This window comes from Anolis carolinensis, chromosome 4 (genome assembly GCF_035594765.1).
Source record: "Anolis carolinensis isolate JA03-04 chromosome 4, rAnoCar3.1.pri, whole genome shotgun sequence".
In the NCBI taxonomy this organism is placed as follows: domain Eukaryota; kingdom Metazoa; phylum Chordata; class Lepidosauria; order Squamata; family Dactyloidae; genus Anolis; species Anolis carolinensis.
The window spans coordinates 74,542,565-74,560,098 of record NC_085844.1 but is presented as its reverse complement, the minus strand read 5'-3'; the positions used below and the strand labels follow the sequence as shown (position 1 = coordinate 74,560,098).

General features: G+C 39.0%; 1 protein-coding gene across 7 annotated transcripts in view; it reads right to left on the bottom strand.

Annotated features, from left to right (window-relative positions):
• The window catches only part of ripor2 (RHO family interacting cell polarization regulator 2), a 151,771-nt gene that overhangs the window by 20,946 nt on the left and 113,291 nt on the right, over positions 1-17,534 (bottom strand). For all 7 annotated transcript variants that reach the window (XM_062980643.1, XM_062980638.1, XM_062980642.1 and 4 more), the window contains exons 7-12: positions 17,286-17,435; positions 14,849-14,912; positions 6,679-6,722; positions 5,725-5,850; positions 3,251-3,399; positions 436-565 (exon numbers count right to left, since the gene is read on the bottom strand). In XM_062980643.1, coding sequence (XP_062836713.1) covers positions 436-565; positions 3,251-3,399; positions 5,725-5,850; positions 6,679-6,722; positions 14,849-14,912; positions 17,286-17,435 — 663 coding nt within the window. The remainder of the gene's footprint in view (positions 1-435; positions 566-3,250; positions 3,400-5,724; positions 5,851-6,678; positions 6,723-14,848; positions 14,913-17,285; positions 17,436-17,534) is intronic.

Below are 17,534 nucleotides of genomic sequence, written 5' to 3'. Positions count from 1 at the left end.
AGACTATAAACTTGGATTGCGTGGTTTTAATAATTGATTTAATGTTGTGTTAATTATGTTTTTAACTTTTTGGTTTTAATGTATTTCTTTGTATGTTTGTATGTTTGTGTGGCATCTAACGATTGCCTACTTGTAAGACGCTCTGAGTCCCCTTTGGGGTGGGAAGGGCAGGGTAAAAATGCAGTAAATAAGTAAATTAAAAATACAAGATAAAATATACACGTTATTTGCAAACTAATTAATCAGGGAGAATCAATTAGGAACTATTTTCATAGCAAATGGGGAAATTACATTTTAAAAGTAATGATTAAGATGCATAGTTACAAGTAAAGTTTTCAAAGCACATAAACATCCATTGCAAATAGCCTGAACATACCAGTCACCACATCCCAAGATTTTCACAAAGTAAATATTAGAGGAGGGGATGTAACTTACAAAGAAAGAGCGATCCTTGAATGTTGGCGTTTCTGGAGTACCTTGACTGTACATGGACATCCTTCTTTGGAGAGCAGATGCTTTACTTGTGTTCACTGTGGATGGAGTCACATCTTCAACATCAAATGGGCTGTAAAAAATATACCTCTCATTAGAATGAGTTGCTTTTACAAGAAACATTTGTTTTCTTTTAATTTGTAGGTTATTAGAGCATAGTATTGTTATAGATGAAGAGGGAGAGAACGCAAATAGAGATCCTTTTGAGAGGCCAAAAAGTCCGGTTTATTATTTCAGCTGAGTCCCTGGAAGTGGAATCTCTTCCAAAAGCTTTCCAGAGAGACGATCAAGGTGTGGACTTGCCTTTTATACATTTTCAGACAAAGAACATGCTTTTACATACATCTTGTCATTAGTACGTCACTTCACATGCTTACTTACATGGGCATAAATATGCACAATTAGCATTTTCCTATCTAAGCACTCTTAAAAGCGTGTAGTAAATCACAGACACCATGAGAAATCCATCAAGAGGCCTACTTTTGCCTTGTCAAAAGGAAGGGGGAGAAGTCAGCTCTTCCATTAAGCTGTGCTAGGAACCAATTCACACTGGAATGTATAGATAACAGGCCCCCCTTCTCCCCCCTGTCCTGTCAGCTTGTGCATCCCTAAAATCTAACACAGAGAGTGTCTGATTTTCTACATTTCAGTGCTTCTAATGTGCATACAATATATGTCTTAAAAAATCCATATTTTTCAGTTCCACATCAGTATCTGTATCTTCTTTGAATTCTAATACATTCATAACCTCTCACTTGAACTCCTTAATTAATTTAGAACAGTGGTTCTCAACCTGTGGCTCCCCAGAGGTTTTGGCCTTCAACTCCCAGAAAACCTAACAGCTGGTAAACTGGCTGGGATTTCTGGGAGTTGTAGGCCAAAACACCTGGGAGCCCACTGGTTGAGAACCACTGATCTAGAATAACTACAACCTACTAGTTTGCTGTTGAGGAAGGACAAAGTGTTTACTGCATTTGGTCTGCTAATGCCAGAGAAAATGGGCTTTCCATAAAAGCTAGTTACCTCCAAAGATGTATGATTTAGAGACAATCAAGTATCCTGAGCCTGACCATCATATTGTGGATCTTCTCATCCAATCTGGTAGTCATCAAGAAGACAGTGGAGCAAAATAGTAATCTACAGTACAATGGCTGACTTCCATGTCCTGCATGCCTCCTCTTTGGGTTAGGTTAAATGCCTTGACATAAGGAGAACGTTTTTTTGCAACATTGACTATGATTATATACTATAAACCTAAAGGAGACTGGAAATCATTGCAGTAAATGAATATGTACAAAGTCAGCTTTCCGCATCCAGCATCCATAGATTCAATCATCCATGGCTTTAATATATTTTAGAAAATGAAGAAAAGCAAGCCTTGGTTTTGCCATTTTGTATGAGGGACACCATTATGCCATTGTATATACTGCAATGAGACCTGAGCATCCATAGATGTTGATATCCAAAAATGGTCTGCTCTACTGAAAACTGATTATTCTTGGCAACTATGTAAAACACAGCAACAAAAAAGGGTTGCTGTATTGTTAGCACAAAAAAGCCTTAGAGCAGGCATGGGCAAACTTCGGCCCTCTAGGTGTTTTGGGCTTCAACTCCCAGAAATCCCAGCCAGCTTACCGGCTGTTAGGAACTGTGGGAATTGAAGTAAAAAACACCTGGAGGGCTAAAGTTTGCCCATGCCTGCAGAGAAAAGCATGCAGGGGAAAAATCACCCTCTTTCAGCAGCAATGCCTCCTACCATTCAACCATCAAAATGAGTGAAAAGTCTCCCGCCCTCAAGCTGTGTGGAGTGGCAGTGACTTTGTAGGAAGCATGACCAGAGAGGAAAAGTTTATATTTCCACGTCCTTTATGCTGCTGTCCTGCTTCAAATTGGCCCTCATGCTCATTTCTGACTCAATGAAAAGCACACAAGAACTTCCAGACTACATACTGAGCATAATCTGTAGTTTGACCTTTAGTTTTCTATATGTTGCACATTGAGCTATTGAGATTACTAGATGATTTCACCAATCATGTGGCGTGCTAAATAACAGAGTTTACATTAAATGCAACATTCGCAAGAGAGAGCCTATAGCGTTGACTAACCTATTTTGGGCAGATCATTTTCTCCCTATGAAGCATGAATGGGCAATTTTAAAAATCAGCTGCATTCTTAGGAATTGAGGGAACAAAGCAGAAAGTGGGAGTAAAATATCTTCACCTTAGTTGAAATTTTGCTTATTTCTTTTGCTACAGGAATAGGTATTAGTTTTGAGCAACAAAACTACACATACAGTAGACTCTCAGTTAACTGAAACTCAAGCAGTTGCCAAAAAGTCAAAGAAATAGTAGTTTAAGTAAAAGTTAAAATAACATGAAGATGGTTTTTATTTGTCTTTTTAAAATTTAATTACTGTCTTTCAATATTAATATCAAATCAATACAGAGTTTATGGTATGGTATAGTATGGAGTATAGCCTAATAGGCCTATTTTAGGCCTATTTTAATATTAACTCTCAAGCAACCAGAGACTACATGCAGCTACCAATCTCTATGGGTGCCGGTTAACTGAGAGTCTATGGTGTGTGGGGTGGGGATGGCAGTGTGTGTGTGTAATCTTTTGTCTGCTGTCACTGTTCACTGTTCCTATTTAGATCAGTTCTTTCTTTAATCTTCTTACTGGAGTCGGCAAAGTACATGAATTGGTACCCATTTGATTTGAAATGATGTTGACAGACCATGAAGTCAGCTTTACTTACTGCCAAGTGATTTCCAGATTCAGCTTTATTGTGCCAAGGTCATTGATATCCACAGCTACAACTTGAGGCTGAGCAGCAAACAAGTCTTTTGTTTCACAGGTCACGCTTCCCACCAGAATGTGAGTAGCAAGACCTTTCAATTCTGTGACCTTCAAAAAGGAGAGTGTGTTAATAATTAGGAAGAAAATAATTATTCATTAACAAGTCATTAGTCCTGTAGAACCACAGATTTTGCTTTTTCGCTCAATAGTCCTGCTACATAGTATCTGACTTCATTGGAGATTTAAATTGGTAAGAAACTGGCAGAACCACCTCTGATTAGTTCTTGCCTAAGAAGGCCCTATGAAATCTTATTGCTGTTGTAATTTGGCCAGTTCTTGTTGTATTTTTTTTATCTGTCTTGATATTCTCTAATTCTTTTTCTTCATCTCTGATTTTGGTAAGCATATGGCTGTATTTTATTTTTTTCTTTCACACCAAACCCTATTAAATCTATGAGAACACTATAACTTGTCAGGAGACTTACAGGCACATACATGTACAATGAATTTATACTCATATACAATTATATGAGAACCTCCATTCTAAAGGGGATATTTCTCTGGCCCAAGAACGAGATCTCTCAGTCATCTCTCTAACATCAGATACAAGCAAAAATAACTCTTCCACTCAAACTGGAAATTGCCCCGGTAGCGCAATGGGTTAAACCCTTGTGCCAGCAAGACTGCTGACAGAAAGGTCGGCGGTTCGAATCCGGGGAGCGGGGTGAGCTCCCGTCAGCTCTAGCTCCCCATATGACATGAGAGAAGCCTGCAATTACCACCTTGGTAGTTTTAAATACAGATATGGCACCACTTTTAAAAAACTTTTAGTCTGGTCTAAAAAATGAGTCAAGCTATCATTCTTCCAGTTTAGAATATGAGATATAAAATGGTGTAAGACTAAGTGTGGCACAAAGAATCACTTATGTTGGCTGTTTCTCCACAATGGGCAAAGTTACCACCTATGTCTTTATACGTTTTCTGTAGAAGCATTAATCCAAAACTGTAGAGAGAAACAGTCATTGAAATGTTAGAAGTAGTGTGCCACTTGTGTCATTGCCCATATCCAACTACTCTGATGTAATTACCCTAAACCTATATTATGTAGCATTCACATGCAAATGTGCAAAAATGAGAGCTACAGATTCTGATAAATGAAAGTGCACTTAGTGAAGAAATATACCATTGTGCAGTGAATAAATGAGAGCAGTGGTGAATGGGGTGGCTAAGAGTCCAAAAACATTTGGAGGGCATTTTAAAGATACGGAACAATGTAACTCTATTATAACTCCCAGGGTTTGGAGTGAGGCTCTTCATATGCCTTGTGACTCAGAAATAAGGGGCTGTACTTAGAGTAGTGCTGAGTTCCACTCATGTCAGAGAAAAGAGACAGAGGGACAATATCCATGGTTTCTCCTACTCCTTGCAGCCGTTTGTACATACAGTAGAGTCTCACTTATCCAACATAAACGGGCCGGCAGAACGTTGGATAAGCAAATATGTTGGATAATAAGGAGAGATTAAGAAAAAACCCATTAAACATCAAATTAGATTATGATTTTACAAATTAAGCACCAAAACATCATGTTTACAACAAATTTGACAGAAAAAGTAGTTCAATACGCAGTAATGCTATGTAGTAATTACTGTATTTACGAATTTAGCACCAAAATATCATGATATATTGAAAACATTGTCTACAAAAATGCGTTGGATAATCCAGAACGTTGGATAAGCGAGTGTTGGATAAGTGAGACTCTACTGTAGTCAAAAGCTCCTTTCATACTTGGGAGAACCTCTTGAGCAGCATGAGAGGCAGACCTAGATTTTTGTTCTACACCAGAGATTTTTCTAGGATACATGTGCCTTCTGTTCATAACGTGGACAAGTAGATTGAACCTCATGTTGATGAGGAATGTATGACGCTTCAGATGTTGTGGGCTTGCATCTCCCATTTGTCCTAGCTAGCTTAACTAACACTGAGGAACAATGGAAGTCACAGCCCAATAACATCTTGAATGCCGCATATTTCTTGTGGCCATGGACCTGATTTGCGAGAAAGTCCAGGAAATTCAAACTGGATAGCTCTATAGCAATGGTTCTCAACCTGTGGGTCCCCAGGTGTTTTGGCTTACAATTCCCAGAAATCCCAGCCAGTTTACCAGCTGTTAGGATTTCTGGGAGTTGAAGACCAAAACATCTAGGGACCCACAGGTTAAGAACCACTGCTCTATAGTGACCAAAAAGTACATATAACACAATAAAAAGTGGTACCACCAGACATAGGACTCTAAATATGATACAATGGCACATATAAACATTACAGATTTGCATACATCCAAGCGATCATGGAATTCTGAATGGTACTAATTATGATGTCTAGACTAAGACTACAGTTATGTTTACTTGAACTGAAGAACATTGCACTAATACCTTAATGGAGATTAGGCCAACGATCAGAGGAAAGAAGATCATTTCTTCTCCATCCCAGCTTTGCTTGCCATTGACTTCTATTTTGCCTTTCAATTTCCATCTCTGACGTCCATATCGCATGAAAATCTGTAGGGAAAAGCTGTGTTCTCACTGCTCATATATTTGCCTTACTTCTTCCTTTTCCACACATTCTCTCCCTTTCTTTGGCTGAATAAATAATAATCCACTGTGTGATAGCAGTGGCTATGAATGTTAATGAACCACTGCTAAGAGTTTTCCTGTTGGGCTTCTTTTAAAAAGTAATACAAACTTTATCTTCCACATTCTTTCCAAGGGGGAAAAAAACCTTGAATATATATGTTTCTGGATTTCCACAGTATTAGAAAGAAGAGAAAGCTAGGAGATGTTTATAAGGGATAATATGGAAGTTAGCAAAATCTGAATGTAAATAGCTTCATCTTGTGTCATACTACACAACATGAAGACAGACTCACATATTGGCCAGCAAAGGAAAAATATATTGCACATTGTATAGTTCAGACATTATAGTGGTTGATAAAGTTACAGCTCTTGTCTTCAGGAAAATAAATTAAAATTGGCTGACATGACCTGTTCTATTTGATCTGTTCTAGTCAGCCTGTCCTCACTGGATTTGGGAGCCATAAGAGGAAGAAAAGCTATGCCAAGAAAACAAAATATTAAGATACATGCTGACACCCTTCTAGAACAAAGCTAAAGAAAGATCTGTTGTTATCTTGCTAGACATCAATCAGCTCCATGGGACCAATCTCATAGTCTTTACGTGGGAAAGGCTCAGTGTGCATTCATCCATAAATAGAGAATAGTGAGACCTTTCTTGCTGTACAGGATATGGGAACAGGGGAAAATACAACGTAGAAAGCTTTGAACATGACAGAAAACAACTTTCAAAAAAACCCCAACAAAGCTACTCACTTCATACTGGTCTCCTGGGCAAAGTCGAGCAAAACCAGCCAGACCTAAGAGCCAAAAACATTCAAGATCAGTTCCAAAAAAATTGTTCATGCTTTCCCTTTCTTGTATCAGTGACTGTATACTTGGAATCATCAACATTTCAAAGTATTGCCAAAGCACGTATGCCATTGAGAGAACAACTTCTGGAATCCCAGTTCTTCTTTCTCTCACAAAAGAGAGGATGCAGGCTACTCAATCCAACCTGCTCAATGGTTCCATCTCTGATAATGACAGCAGTATATGGCTAGTTTATTGGTTTTGTTGCTAAGGTTAATGAGATGCATGGAAGGCTTGTTGAAGCAGCTAGTGAGGTCACTTACTTTGAATTCTAAATGTCTAATCTATTATCTGTCCTGCCAGGATTTGACTGTTGAAGTTGTTACTCCAAAGTCCTTTAAGACAAGCTTTCTAAGACAGATGAAGAATCAAGATTCAACTCAATGTCTGCCAACAGTGTAAAAGCATCTCCCCTCTCTCTATCTTCTCTTTTCCCCTTTTGGCAGCACATCACTATTTCTCCCCTCCTCCTCTGTCCATCTTTGCCCAAACCAGTCCCTTGAAATGAATAATCTATGTAGCTCTAATGCAGAAGTAGGAAACGGTGGCCCTGTTCTGGGGTGTGACACCCCCTAAGCCTTCACCTTTGATTATGCTAACTAGGATTTGCAGTTAAAAATTATCTAGAGAGCTCCAGATGAAAATGGAGTCTGTGCCTATTCTTATGTGAGCAGAAAAGGCAATGAATTCTATATTTATTGGGTGTTGGTGATTGTTTTTAAAATTGATTTAATAACACATGAAATGCACGGAACACTTCCTGATAATTTTTAAGACTTAAAAAGAAATAGCCCATAACAGGTTCTTTTCCTCTGAGCAATCATTACTCAAAGACCAGCTGAAACAAGGACTAAGAAAAGATAACAAGGTGGTTCTAGTCTAACCTTTATAGCAGTGGTTCCCAATCTTTTTTTTTGACCAGGGACCACTCTCCAACATTAGTACCAAAAGGGTTAGGAATCAGTTTTTGGTCAACTTTAGATTTGGTTTGGTTATTTGGGGTGCTGATTCAGAAAATTGCATTGGATAGACCACATCAGCTCTAGTTTCTGATACAGAACATATGCCACCCAGTAGTCACCATCTACTCGCCCAGAGAAAACCATATTTAATAATCTAGAACTGCTGTGGTCTGTCCAATGCAATTTTCTGAATCTGCACACCAAATAACCCCAGGAATAGGCTTAAAAAGACACCAAGGTGCCACCGCTTCTAGGTGCCACATGGAATGGCTCCGCTCAGGGGGAGGGAGGAGGAGGAGAAGCAACAGTCAGAAGGCTTGTTGTTGTACCTTGTGTGGGTAGCCAGCCTCTCCCCTCCCGACATCCCTGTTGCCTTGGCACTATAAGAGGGTTTCATGAGACCAGTCATTTTCGTTGCAACAGTGTAGTAATGGTGAGGCCATGGACCATATTTTAGATCTTGGAGACCACTGGTGGTCTACGGACCACAGATTGGGAACCACTGCTTTATAAGAAAGAAACTCTAGAGCCTGGAATCAGTCATTGAGAAAGCTTTTGCCTGTGTTCAAACCAGATGTAGCTATTTAGGTGGTGGGACAGAAAGAAGGATCTCCCAAGAGCTCAAGACATGAGCAGGTTCATATGAGAGAAACAATCTTTCAGAAAACCCGGACATGAGTACAGCCCCTTGTTTCTAACACAGAAACTGAACCAACCTGTTTCACTGTTCTTATAAGAGGAAATCAGCCACTAACTGACTTAAGTTAGTGCTGTGCACATGCATCACACATATTTCTATTTTCCTACATCCAGCTGCCATAGCCTCTCTTCCAGCATCAGCATCAGCTGCCCTCTCTTCTTCCTAACAGGAGGGCTAGCCAACCAGCACAATTCCAATCTGATTAAACTTGGTTCCACCACCACTCTGCCTCTCACACACTTACATAATTAAAATATTGATAAGGTATTTAGCATGTGATCACACCAACAACGCAGATCTGCCAGGGCACTGTAAACAGCTTGCCTCACTCTAACAATTTGAGCAGTGCTATCTAAAATTTTTGATACTGATCCCAAATACTTTATCAATTTGTTGAACTTTAAAGCATTTTTATATCAATAGGGAGGTTTACGTTTATGGAGAAGCAGCAGAATGACAATGTTTCTATGAAACATTTCTGATTTGTCTGAAGGTGGCAGTAGTGCCTCACAAGCCTTATTGATTTCTCCCCACTTTAAAATAAAAGGTGTTTTAGAAATATTCAGTTTTGATTTACAGTAGAAATTCAATACTTTGGAGTAATCACACTTAAATGCCTCTGGGAGAGTCTACAAAATGTAGAGTTTGGAAGGAGAACATGATATTAGACAACCACAATATATTATTAACTATCTATCATAATGTACAACCTGGGGATCAGAACCAGATACAGTGAAGACATCTGCCCTTGTGCTTTGCTACTCTGCTGCTGAATACGCATGCCTAGTGTGGAATACATCTCACCACATTAAAACAGTGTATGTGGCTCTTAATGAGACATGCCACATTTTCACAGGATGTCTACGCCCTACACCGCTGGAGAAATTATACTGTTTAGCCAGTATTGCACCACCTGACATCCGTCGGGAAGTAACAGCCAATAATGAAAGGACCAAGGCAGTGACTTAAATCAAGAAACAGCTTTCTAAGATATACAGAGATACTCGCAGGAACTCCTCAGCAAGCGAGAGTCCAAAAGTGGCAGGTTAAAACCTGGAACCTCAATCCATGGCTGATACCGGATGAAAAACTCCCCCTTGGGCACATAGAAGTCTCGGCAACTTGGAAAGCACTGAACAGGCTGCACTATGGTACCACAAGATGCAGAGACGATCTTAAGAAATGGGGCTACAAAGTGGAGTCCATGATATGCGAGTATGGAGAAGAGCAAACCTGAGCCATGCCACATGCACAATGGAAGATATTCTCACAGCGACACCAAGTGGCCAACTTCTGGTCAAAGGAAATCTAGTATAATGCCAAGTTTTTTACTTTGTGTGTTTTTAAATACATCATAACTGTACCCTCAATTCACTTCTGACACTATAAATAAAAAAAATAAAAATAAATAATTTACAATTCTGCACTTTACATTTATATTTATTAAAGTCCAAGAAATTCACTTTTTAAAACCAACACCTAATGGTCTTTGTTTATAGATTTTTACTGTGCCTGAACATTTCTCCAAAGTAGCTGAGATTAATATTTTAGTTTCACAGCACTCTTCTGTGGTAAGCCAGCTTGAGAGATGAACCAGTTTCAGTTGTAATAGGAAGTCATCACTTTCCAATACCTTCCAAATCAGAACTGGTCCTGCTGTTCATATAGACCAGCATTGCCATCCCATTTTCTCTGCATTCTGCAGCATGGGGGAAAGGGGATGACACTTATCTTTTGTGTCATTTGTCACTGCAGCAGAGGCCAAAAAATTCCAGACAGCTCCTGGCCATTGCTGGGTGCCTTTGCTGATGTCAACAAAAGCACCCACACAACTAAGAGGAACGAGACCTCCTTTCTCCCCTCCTCTCTCCACGTTCTGCAGGCACCTTTGCTGACACTGGCAAAGGTACTTGCTGGTGACCAGGAGCTCTCCAGATCTATGTGGTTGCTGCTGCTGCAGAGACAAACACAAAAGGAAAGGGTTGCAGTTCAGCAAAGCTTCAGCCTGACTGAATGGTCAAGACCCCACTTCTGCTGCAGCCACGATTTGAAAGCTGAGAGGTATAAAGACCTCAGCTGAATCCACAACTGGTCCAAAGCAGCAATGGATTCAGGTGTCCACGCAGATGAACCCTTGGTAAAGGCTACCTCAACTACCATTCTTCTGACATCCACAGCTGGCTTCCTCCAGACCTGCCAATCCCAAAATTGAGCGGACTAAAAAACTGCCAATTGTATTGTGGTTACTGCAGATTAAAAAAAATACTTAAAATTAGGTCTGACACCTCTGGAAATAGCCCAAAGTCTAAAAAGGAACCACCCCCATAACACCATTATGAACTATAATTCATGGCCTCTCTGTGTCTCTTTTCAGTAATCATAGTTTAAATCAGACACTGAACCTGGTTCAGAAATGTTGGTTTCAGATTCATGCTTGTTCTGATACCACAGCTTAAAATAAATTGAATGTGACACAGACTGGTTATTTTAAAAACAGAAGTAGATCCTTTCACCCTTCTCCTCTGGTGTGTGAAAGAAAAAGTCTGGGGAAGTATCCCATTAATCAAATAATTACTCCTTTCATAGAATATTGAACTATGGTTTCTCATTATGTTGGAACCCCAAAAGATTGCCCACTGAGCTTCACAGCTGAAAAAAGTATTTTGAACAGAGTTAATTTGCATTAGATTTCCTATATCTCAGGCCCTGGCTCCTTTTTGTTTTCAGACTGAGGAGGCAGAATCTCAGTGTCAGAGTGCTATCTTAAAAAATGTATATGTGTTTAGAAATTATTTACATCTTAGATTTGAATTTTTTTTATTTGAATGACATGTATTTTGTAACTGTACTTGATGCTTAATGTACCGTGCTTAATGATTGCATCAGTAGGGTCTGGTTTTGTGTGTGTGTGTGTGTCAGGAGCGACTTGAGAAACTGCAAGTAGCTTATGGTGTGAGAGAATTGGCTGTCTGCAAGAACATTGCCCAGGGGACACCCAGATGTTTTGATGGTTTACAATCCTTGTGGTAGGGAGATGGAGCTGACAGAGGGTGTTCATCTGCACTCTCCCAGGATTCGCACCGGGAACCTTCAGGTCAGCAACCCAATCTTCAGATCAGCAGTCCTGCCAGCACAAGTTGCTCCTAACCTTTGTGCCACTGGGGGCTCCTTATCACTAGGGTTATACTCTTTGTAACATCACCAGGAAAACCTCATCAAACTTCACCTCCTGTGACATGACATGGAATTATCCCAAAGTCTGAGATTTTGGCCATGGAGTATCAGAAGCTGACATAGTCGTGACCTGGCAATCCTGCTAAAGATTAGTGCTGCTATAACAGTTAATGAAACAAGCTAAGGGCTTCTCCACAACATACGGGAACTTGGGAGTATGGAAAGATACTTTTAAAATAAGTTTAAATATGTGAAAAATATAACCACAGTTTTTATAGTAAGCAACAAGGAAAAAAACTAGACGTGGTTATGCTGGTTTGGGGATTGTGGGACTGGTAGTCCAAAATGTGGCTTTCACAAGCTCTGAAAATGCTGTGTTGTGAATTCAAGAACTAATGGGCAAGCAAAATGGAGCGTGCTCACACCGCAAACACAAAACCAATATCAAAAGATTTTAACTGATGAGAACTGTTGAAGTATTAGCAACGCAAGTGCTCCTAATGGATACCACGGAGCAATGTTATAAAGGGGAGGGGGATCTCTTGTTCCACTCAAGAAATATTTGTCACAGGATTTCTGGGTCAAATCCAGAAATAAGAGTTAGATCTCTTGTGTCCCACTATCCTTAATTCATTGGAACTGATTTCCTTTCTACTGTCACATAATATTTGTTAAAGCAACATTACTTGGGGTAAATGTCGCCTTTATAGTAATGGTTGGTTTAATACGTCTTGACACAGCTTGGCCCACAAGCTTCATTCTTATTGCGAAGAGATCTTCCTTTGGCTGTGAATATATAAAGCAGCTTCTCCTGTCCTCCCCCACAGTCAGAACAAAGCCATTCTCTGTTGGGATCATATTACCTCCCACCTTCTAATTTATTTATTATTTATAAATAATTGAAATTTACTAGCACTCTGCTGCTGGCTCCATCTCCCTTTTGATGTCTTACTAAGAGAACTTGATCTTTGCCTCCCATATAGTTGTAAGCACATGGGTCTCTAAGCAAAGACGTGAGAGAAAAGAAATGAAAAATGAATTTACCCTCTCATGCAAAAAAATGGCCCTGCATCAACTCATTGCAGAACTGCTCCAGTGTATATTTTAGCACATTACACATCCAAATCGTAGAGCTGGCATGTTTCAATGTTGGGTTTTATATATCAAATCTTCCAGTTTATGGAAACCTAGATTCACAAGTATTTCTCCCATTTTATCCCATTGCTTGAATAAACTCCTTCATCTTTCCATGAAAACTATTAATTCTTTTAGTTGCTATGAGCATATGGGAAAAAGAGAACTAGACCTTTACAATGTCAATAGGCTAATTTTTAAAAGGTTTCATTGTGAAAATAAACCACATTTATGGGTTTATGCATTTATGCAAGACTGGAAAAATCAGCTAGTTATTGCATTTAATTTGCTGTTATTATTAAAAGTTAGGTCCTAGCAATGACTCAAAATCAGGATTAACAAAACACATAATTTCATTATCTCTGTTTAGAACCAGAGCATTGAAAGCTGCTCTGTATTGATTCAAACGAGTAATTCATTGAGATAAAAATGGGAAATTATGGAAGGATAGAGGTCTGCACTGGCAGCTCCAGGAAAAATTGGGAGGACCTCATGCCTGTTGCATCCACTCTCACAAAACCTCAGGTGGGGAGTTGCCCACAGATACTCCAGGGCAGGGCTTCTTAACCTTTTCCAGTGGTGACCCTTTTCAACCCAAGACATTTTTACATGGCCACTGGTATATAAACATATCTAAAATAGATATAAAACCAAACATTTACTGATGATAAATCAGCACTTGCAAAGCTTGCTAAACAGGCTGATTTCCTTATTTTATGAAACACAGCTGAAGCATTTTCTGCAGAGCGCACTGTGTACAGCATACTGCATGTTGATGCTAACAGATTTGTGTAAGTTGGTGCATTCAGAAATGTTTTACTGTTGCCAAATTTTCGTGATCTCAACATTGAGCTTTAAAAAAAAGCGTGTCAGAAGCAACTTGAGAACATACTGCAAGTCACTTCTGATGTGAGAGAATTGGCAGTCTATCAGCTGTTAGGAGTTGTAGGAGTTGAAGTCCAAAACACCTGGACAGCTGAAGTTTGCCCATGCCTGATGTAGACATTTTAAGGTTTGTTCAATTTCATGTGATCAAAACACATAAAGGAAGTAATTCTACCTTATTCAGAGAGAATGAGAGAAAAGAGACAAAACCATGGTGACAAAAAGGACAACAGTCTTTCTTTTCCTAATGATGCTTCTGTTCCATTCAAATATATTAAATCTTATGAGTGGAACAGGCATGCTATTGATTAAAAAACTTAGTTCTGAAAACATATTACATTCCCATTAATATCCAGACACATATTAAAGACATTTATCTCTCTCACTGCTTATTTCTCTGTTTCTACTCTTCAAAACATCTCGGTTGTGATGTGACATTCAAAATTCCTGGTAGTGGCAGAGTTTAGGATATTAAAAGGTTTATACAAAAGATGTGCTTCGAATCACTAAAAGTTTTTTTTCTCTGACAAGGAATGCATAGTGAAATTTAACAAACAAGCACAAACACTCTGTGCAAAGTTTTTTGTAATACTTGATATTTCAGTACATGTGGTTCTCGTGTTACAAACATTCAACTTAGCAAAAACTCATAGTAAAGAAGGGGAATGAGACAACAGGAAGTGAGAGAAATCTACCCTTCGGAAGGGAAATTCACTCTTAGAAGAGTTATCATGAGGGAAAGGTGTCTCAATTGAAGCTTTCTCACTAACCCTTGTTTCCACAACAAGCCATTTTTTTTCAAAATTCAATTATCACAAGAGCAGAAAGTGTGGTGAAATCTTCTGTACAGGGGCATGGGCAAAAAACAAACACCACAGGAGTGTTAACCCTTCCCGAAGCTATCTGAAGCTAAAAATGATATATTTTGGGCTGGAGTCACATTTTAAAAATGTACTTTTTCTGACTTACATAGAAATTAAACTTAAGAAAAAAACCTACAGAACCTATCTTGTTCGTAATTTAGTGACTGCCTGTATATACAACTGACTCAATTGAAGCAAAAATAAGCTCTGAAACTTCCATAACCAGTGTGGTAGAAGAAAAGAAAACAAACCTCTTATCTAAATTGGTTTGAGCTCTCAATGCTTTGAGAAACATACATACAGAGCTCTCACTGAAACATTTGTGCACAAAAGGGGATGAAAGGCAATACTATTACCTTTCATCTTGATGCTGAACTCTCCCATTAGATTTTCCAGTTCCCCTTCAATAGTACACATGTTCTGTACGGAAAAACAGAAAATGTATTATCAGATTAACCATGCCAATTTAAAAATATAAAAGTTCTTTAAAACTAACCATAGCACACATTCTTTATTTATGATTAGGTGTAATTTAAGAGACATCTGGAGACCTCTTTCTTCCAGTTTTCAACAATGAACTTTAAATTGTTCCATGTGTTCAAATATTTTACGGAAATATGTTTTAAGATATGTATTTACCTAACATTTTTATGATGAGGTGTCTTAACTATGTTGTGCCCCCCCTTGAGCTGTCAGAAGAAGTGGGTAAGAATTATTATTATTATTTCTGAAGCCGCCAAAACAGAGGCTAACAAGAATGTTGTAAACCAGTGGTTCCCAATCTTTAGTCTTCCAGGTATTTGGGACTTCAACTCCCAGAAATCCTGGCCAGCATGATCAATTGTCAGGAATGTGGGAGCTGAAGTCCAAAACATCTGGAGGACCAAATGTTGGGAACCACTGAATAGAGTAGAGCTTTCCAAACTATGTGTCACAAAACAATATGTCGGTTGCAATATGTAGATGTGTTGTGTGAACACAACAAGAAACCTCTGAGTCTATGTGAAATAAGCAACATCAAGTTGCATGCATTTTTACACAGCAGCAGTGCTGATTAGTATTAGTAACATTAATATTAGTATTAGTAACATATTGTTACTCACAAATGACAAAACCCTTGGAAATATGTGTTATTATCTTCCAAATCATATATTTAAAAATATATAGATGAAAGGTTTTCATGAACCATATTGTGTCCCCATACATTTCATTATTACAATTTATGTATGTGTCCATATATCTTAAAAAGTGTTGGTTTAACTTCCAGTTTGCTAGTAACACTGAATTACTGTGTCATAAAATGATGTATGTCTAAAAAGTGTGACACTGACACGAAATGTTTGAAAGGCTCGAACCTAGAGGATGGGGAAAGAAAGAAACTCCTAGTCAAGTAAATGAGAACAGATGAAGTTGAGAATGCGTCCCTGGAAACTGCCAGTTCCTTTCTCCTAGAGCAGACCTGTGGGTCCCCAGGTGTTTTGGCTGGCAACTCCCAGAAATCCCAGTCAGTTTACCATCTGTTACGATTTCTGGGAGTTGAAGGTCAAAACATCTGGGGACCTACAGGATGAGAACCACTGTTCTAGACTTTGCCCCAATATCCAGAGAGATAACCTGATACTGTCACTAGTCATGGCCTACTGGAGCAAGACGCAATCTTAAAATTTTCTCAGGACATCTAAAAAGCTATGGTCTGTTCTATATTTTTATCAATTGGTCATTTGCAAACAAATCTTTCACATACAGATGTATTAGGATCATTCCTCCCAAAACTGAAATAAAAAACATATTGGGCTACAGCAGTTATTCACAGCTACTGCAATATTTGGGGCAGGGGGCAATGATGTCTAAGAATCTTTTCAAGAAAGCAAACAAAGGGGATATCAAAGGGGCACCTTTTGGACCCTGTGGAGACCACAGGCTGCACATAGATAATCACTCAAAGGAACACCTCAGCAAGCGAGAGTCCAAAAATGGCAGGTTAAAACCCGGGACCTCAATCCATGGCTGATACCAGATGAGAAACTCTCTCCTGGGCATGCACAAGACTGGGCAACAAGGTATTGAACAGACTGCGATCTGGCACCACGAGATGCAGAGACAATCTTAAGAAATGGGGCTACGAAGTGGAATCCATGACATGTGAGTGTGGAGAGGAGCAGACCACAGACCACTTGCTACAGTGTGGCCTGAGACCTGCCACATGCACAATGGAGGACCTTCTCATAGTGACACCAGAGGCACTCCAAATGGCCAGCTTCTGGTCAAGGGAAATCTAGTATAATGCCAAATTTTTGACTTCGCGTGTGTTTTAAAAATAAATTATAACTGTACCTCAGATCACTTCTGACACGATAAATAAATAATCCTTGCCTTAAAGGCATCTTTCAAAGTTCGCTACCTAGATTTAACCTAATATTGACTTTAATCTTCCTTATTATTCCGCTGCAACTTGATTCTTTCCAGTTAAGAGGCCATTTCCTCTGGCTCCTCAGACCTTTGAATTATTAAATTTTAAAATGGTCCTCCTACAACTAATTTTCACCAATAGCCAAATAAGCACTAGCAGAACACTGCTCTCATAATTTTAAGATGGCAATAGGAAATTCGCACCATACACTACCATGTTGTCTACAAGAGCGCATATTGAAGCACACTGATAAGGAGTAGCGATCGGTTCTATATTTTAGACATTCAATCCTCTGCTTTTCACAATCAATTTTATTGACATTCTGTCAATGATCCCATATGCTTAGTGGTAAATTCCTCAGACAAAACTAAATAACTATGTACCTCTGTGTATTCTTTGTAGCTTTTGTTGATTTCAGACAAACTCTCCCGAGCTGCCTTGCTGACAGGGGACAACCCAAATGCTTGTTTCATTTTACTCGCACCATCACGCAGCCGTCTTTGGATACAATATGCTTCAAAGAGCTCATCAACCTGATAGGAACAACAATGACTCATTAAGGTTTCAAAAAAATCAAAAGCCAACAAAAATAAACTTAAAACAGAGCAACTGAAAAGGTTTTGGTATTTTTC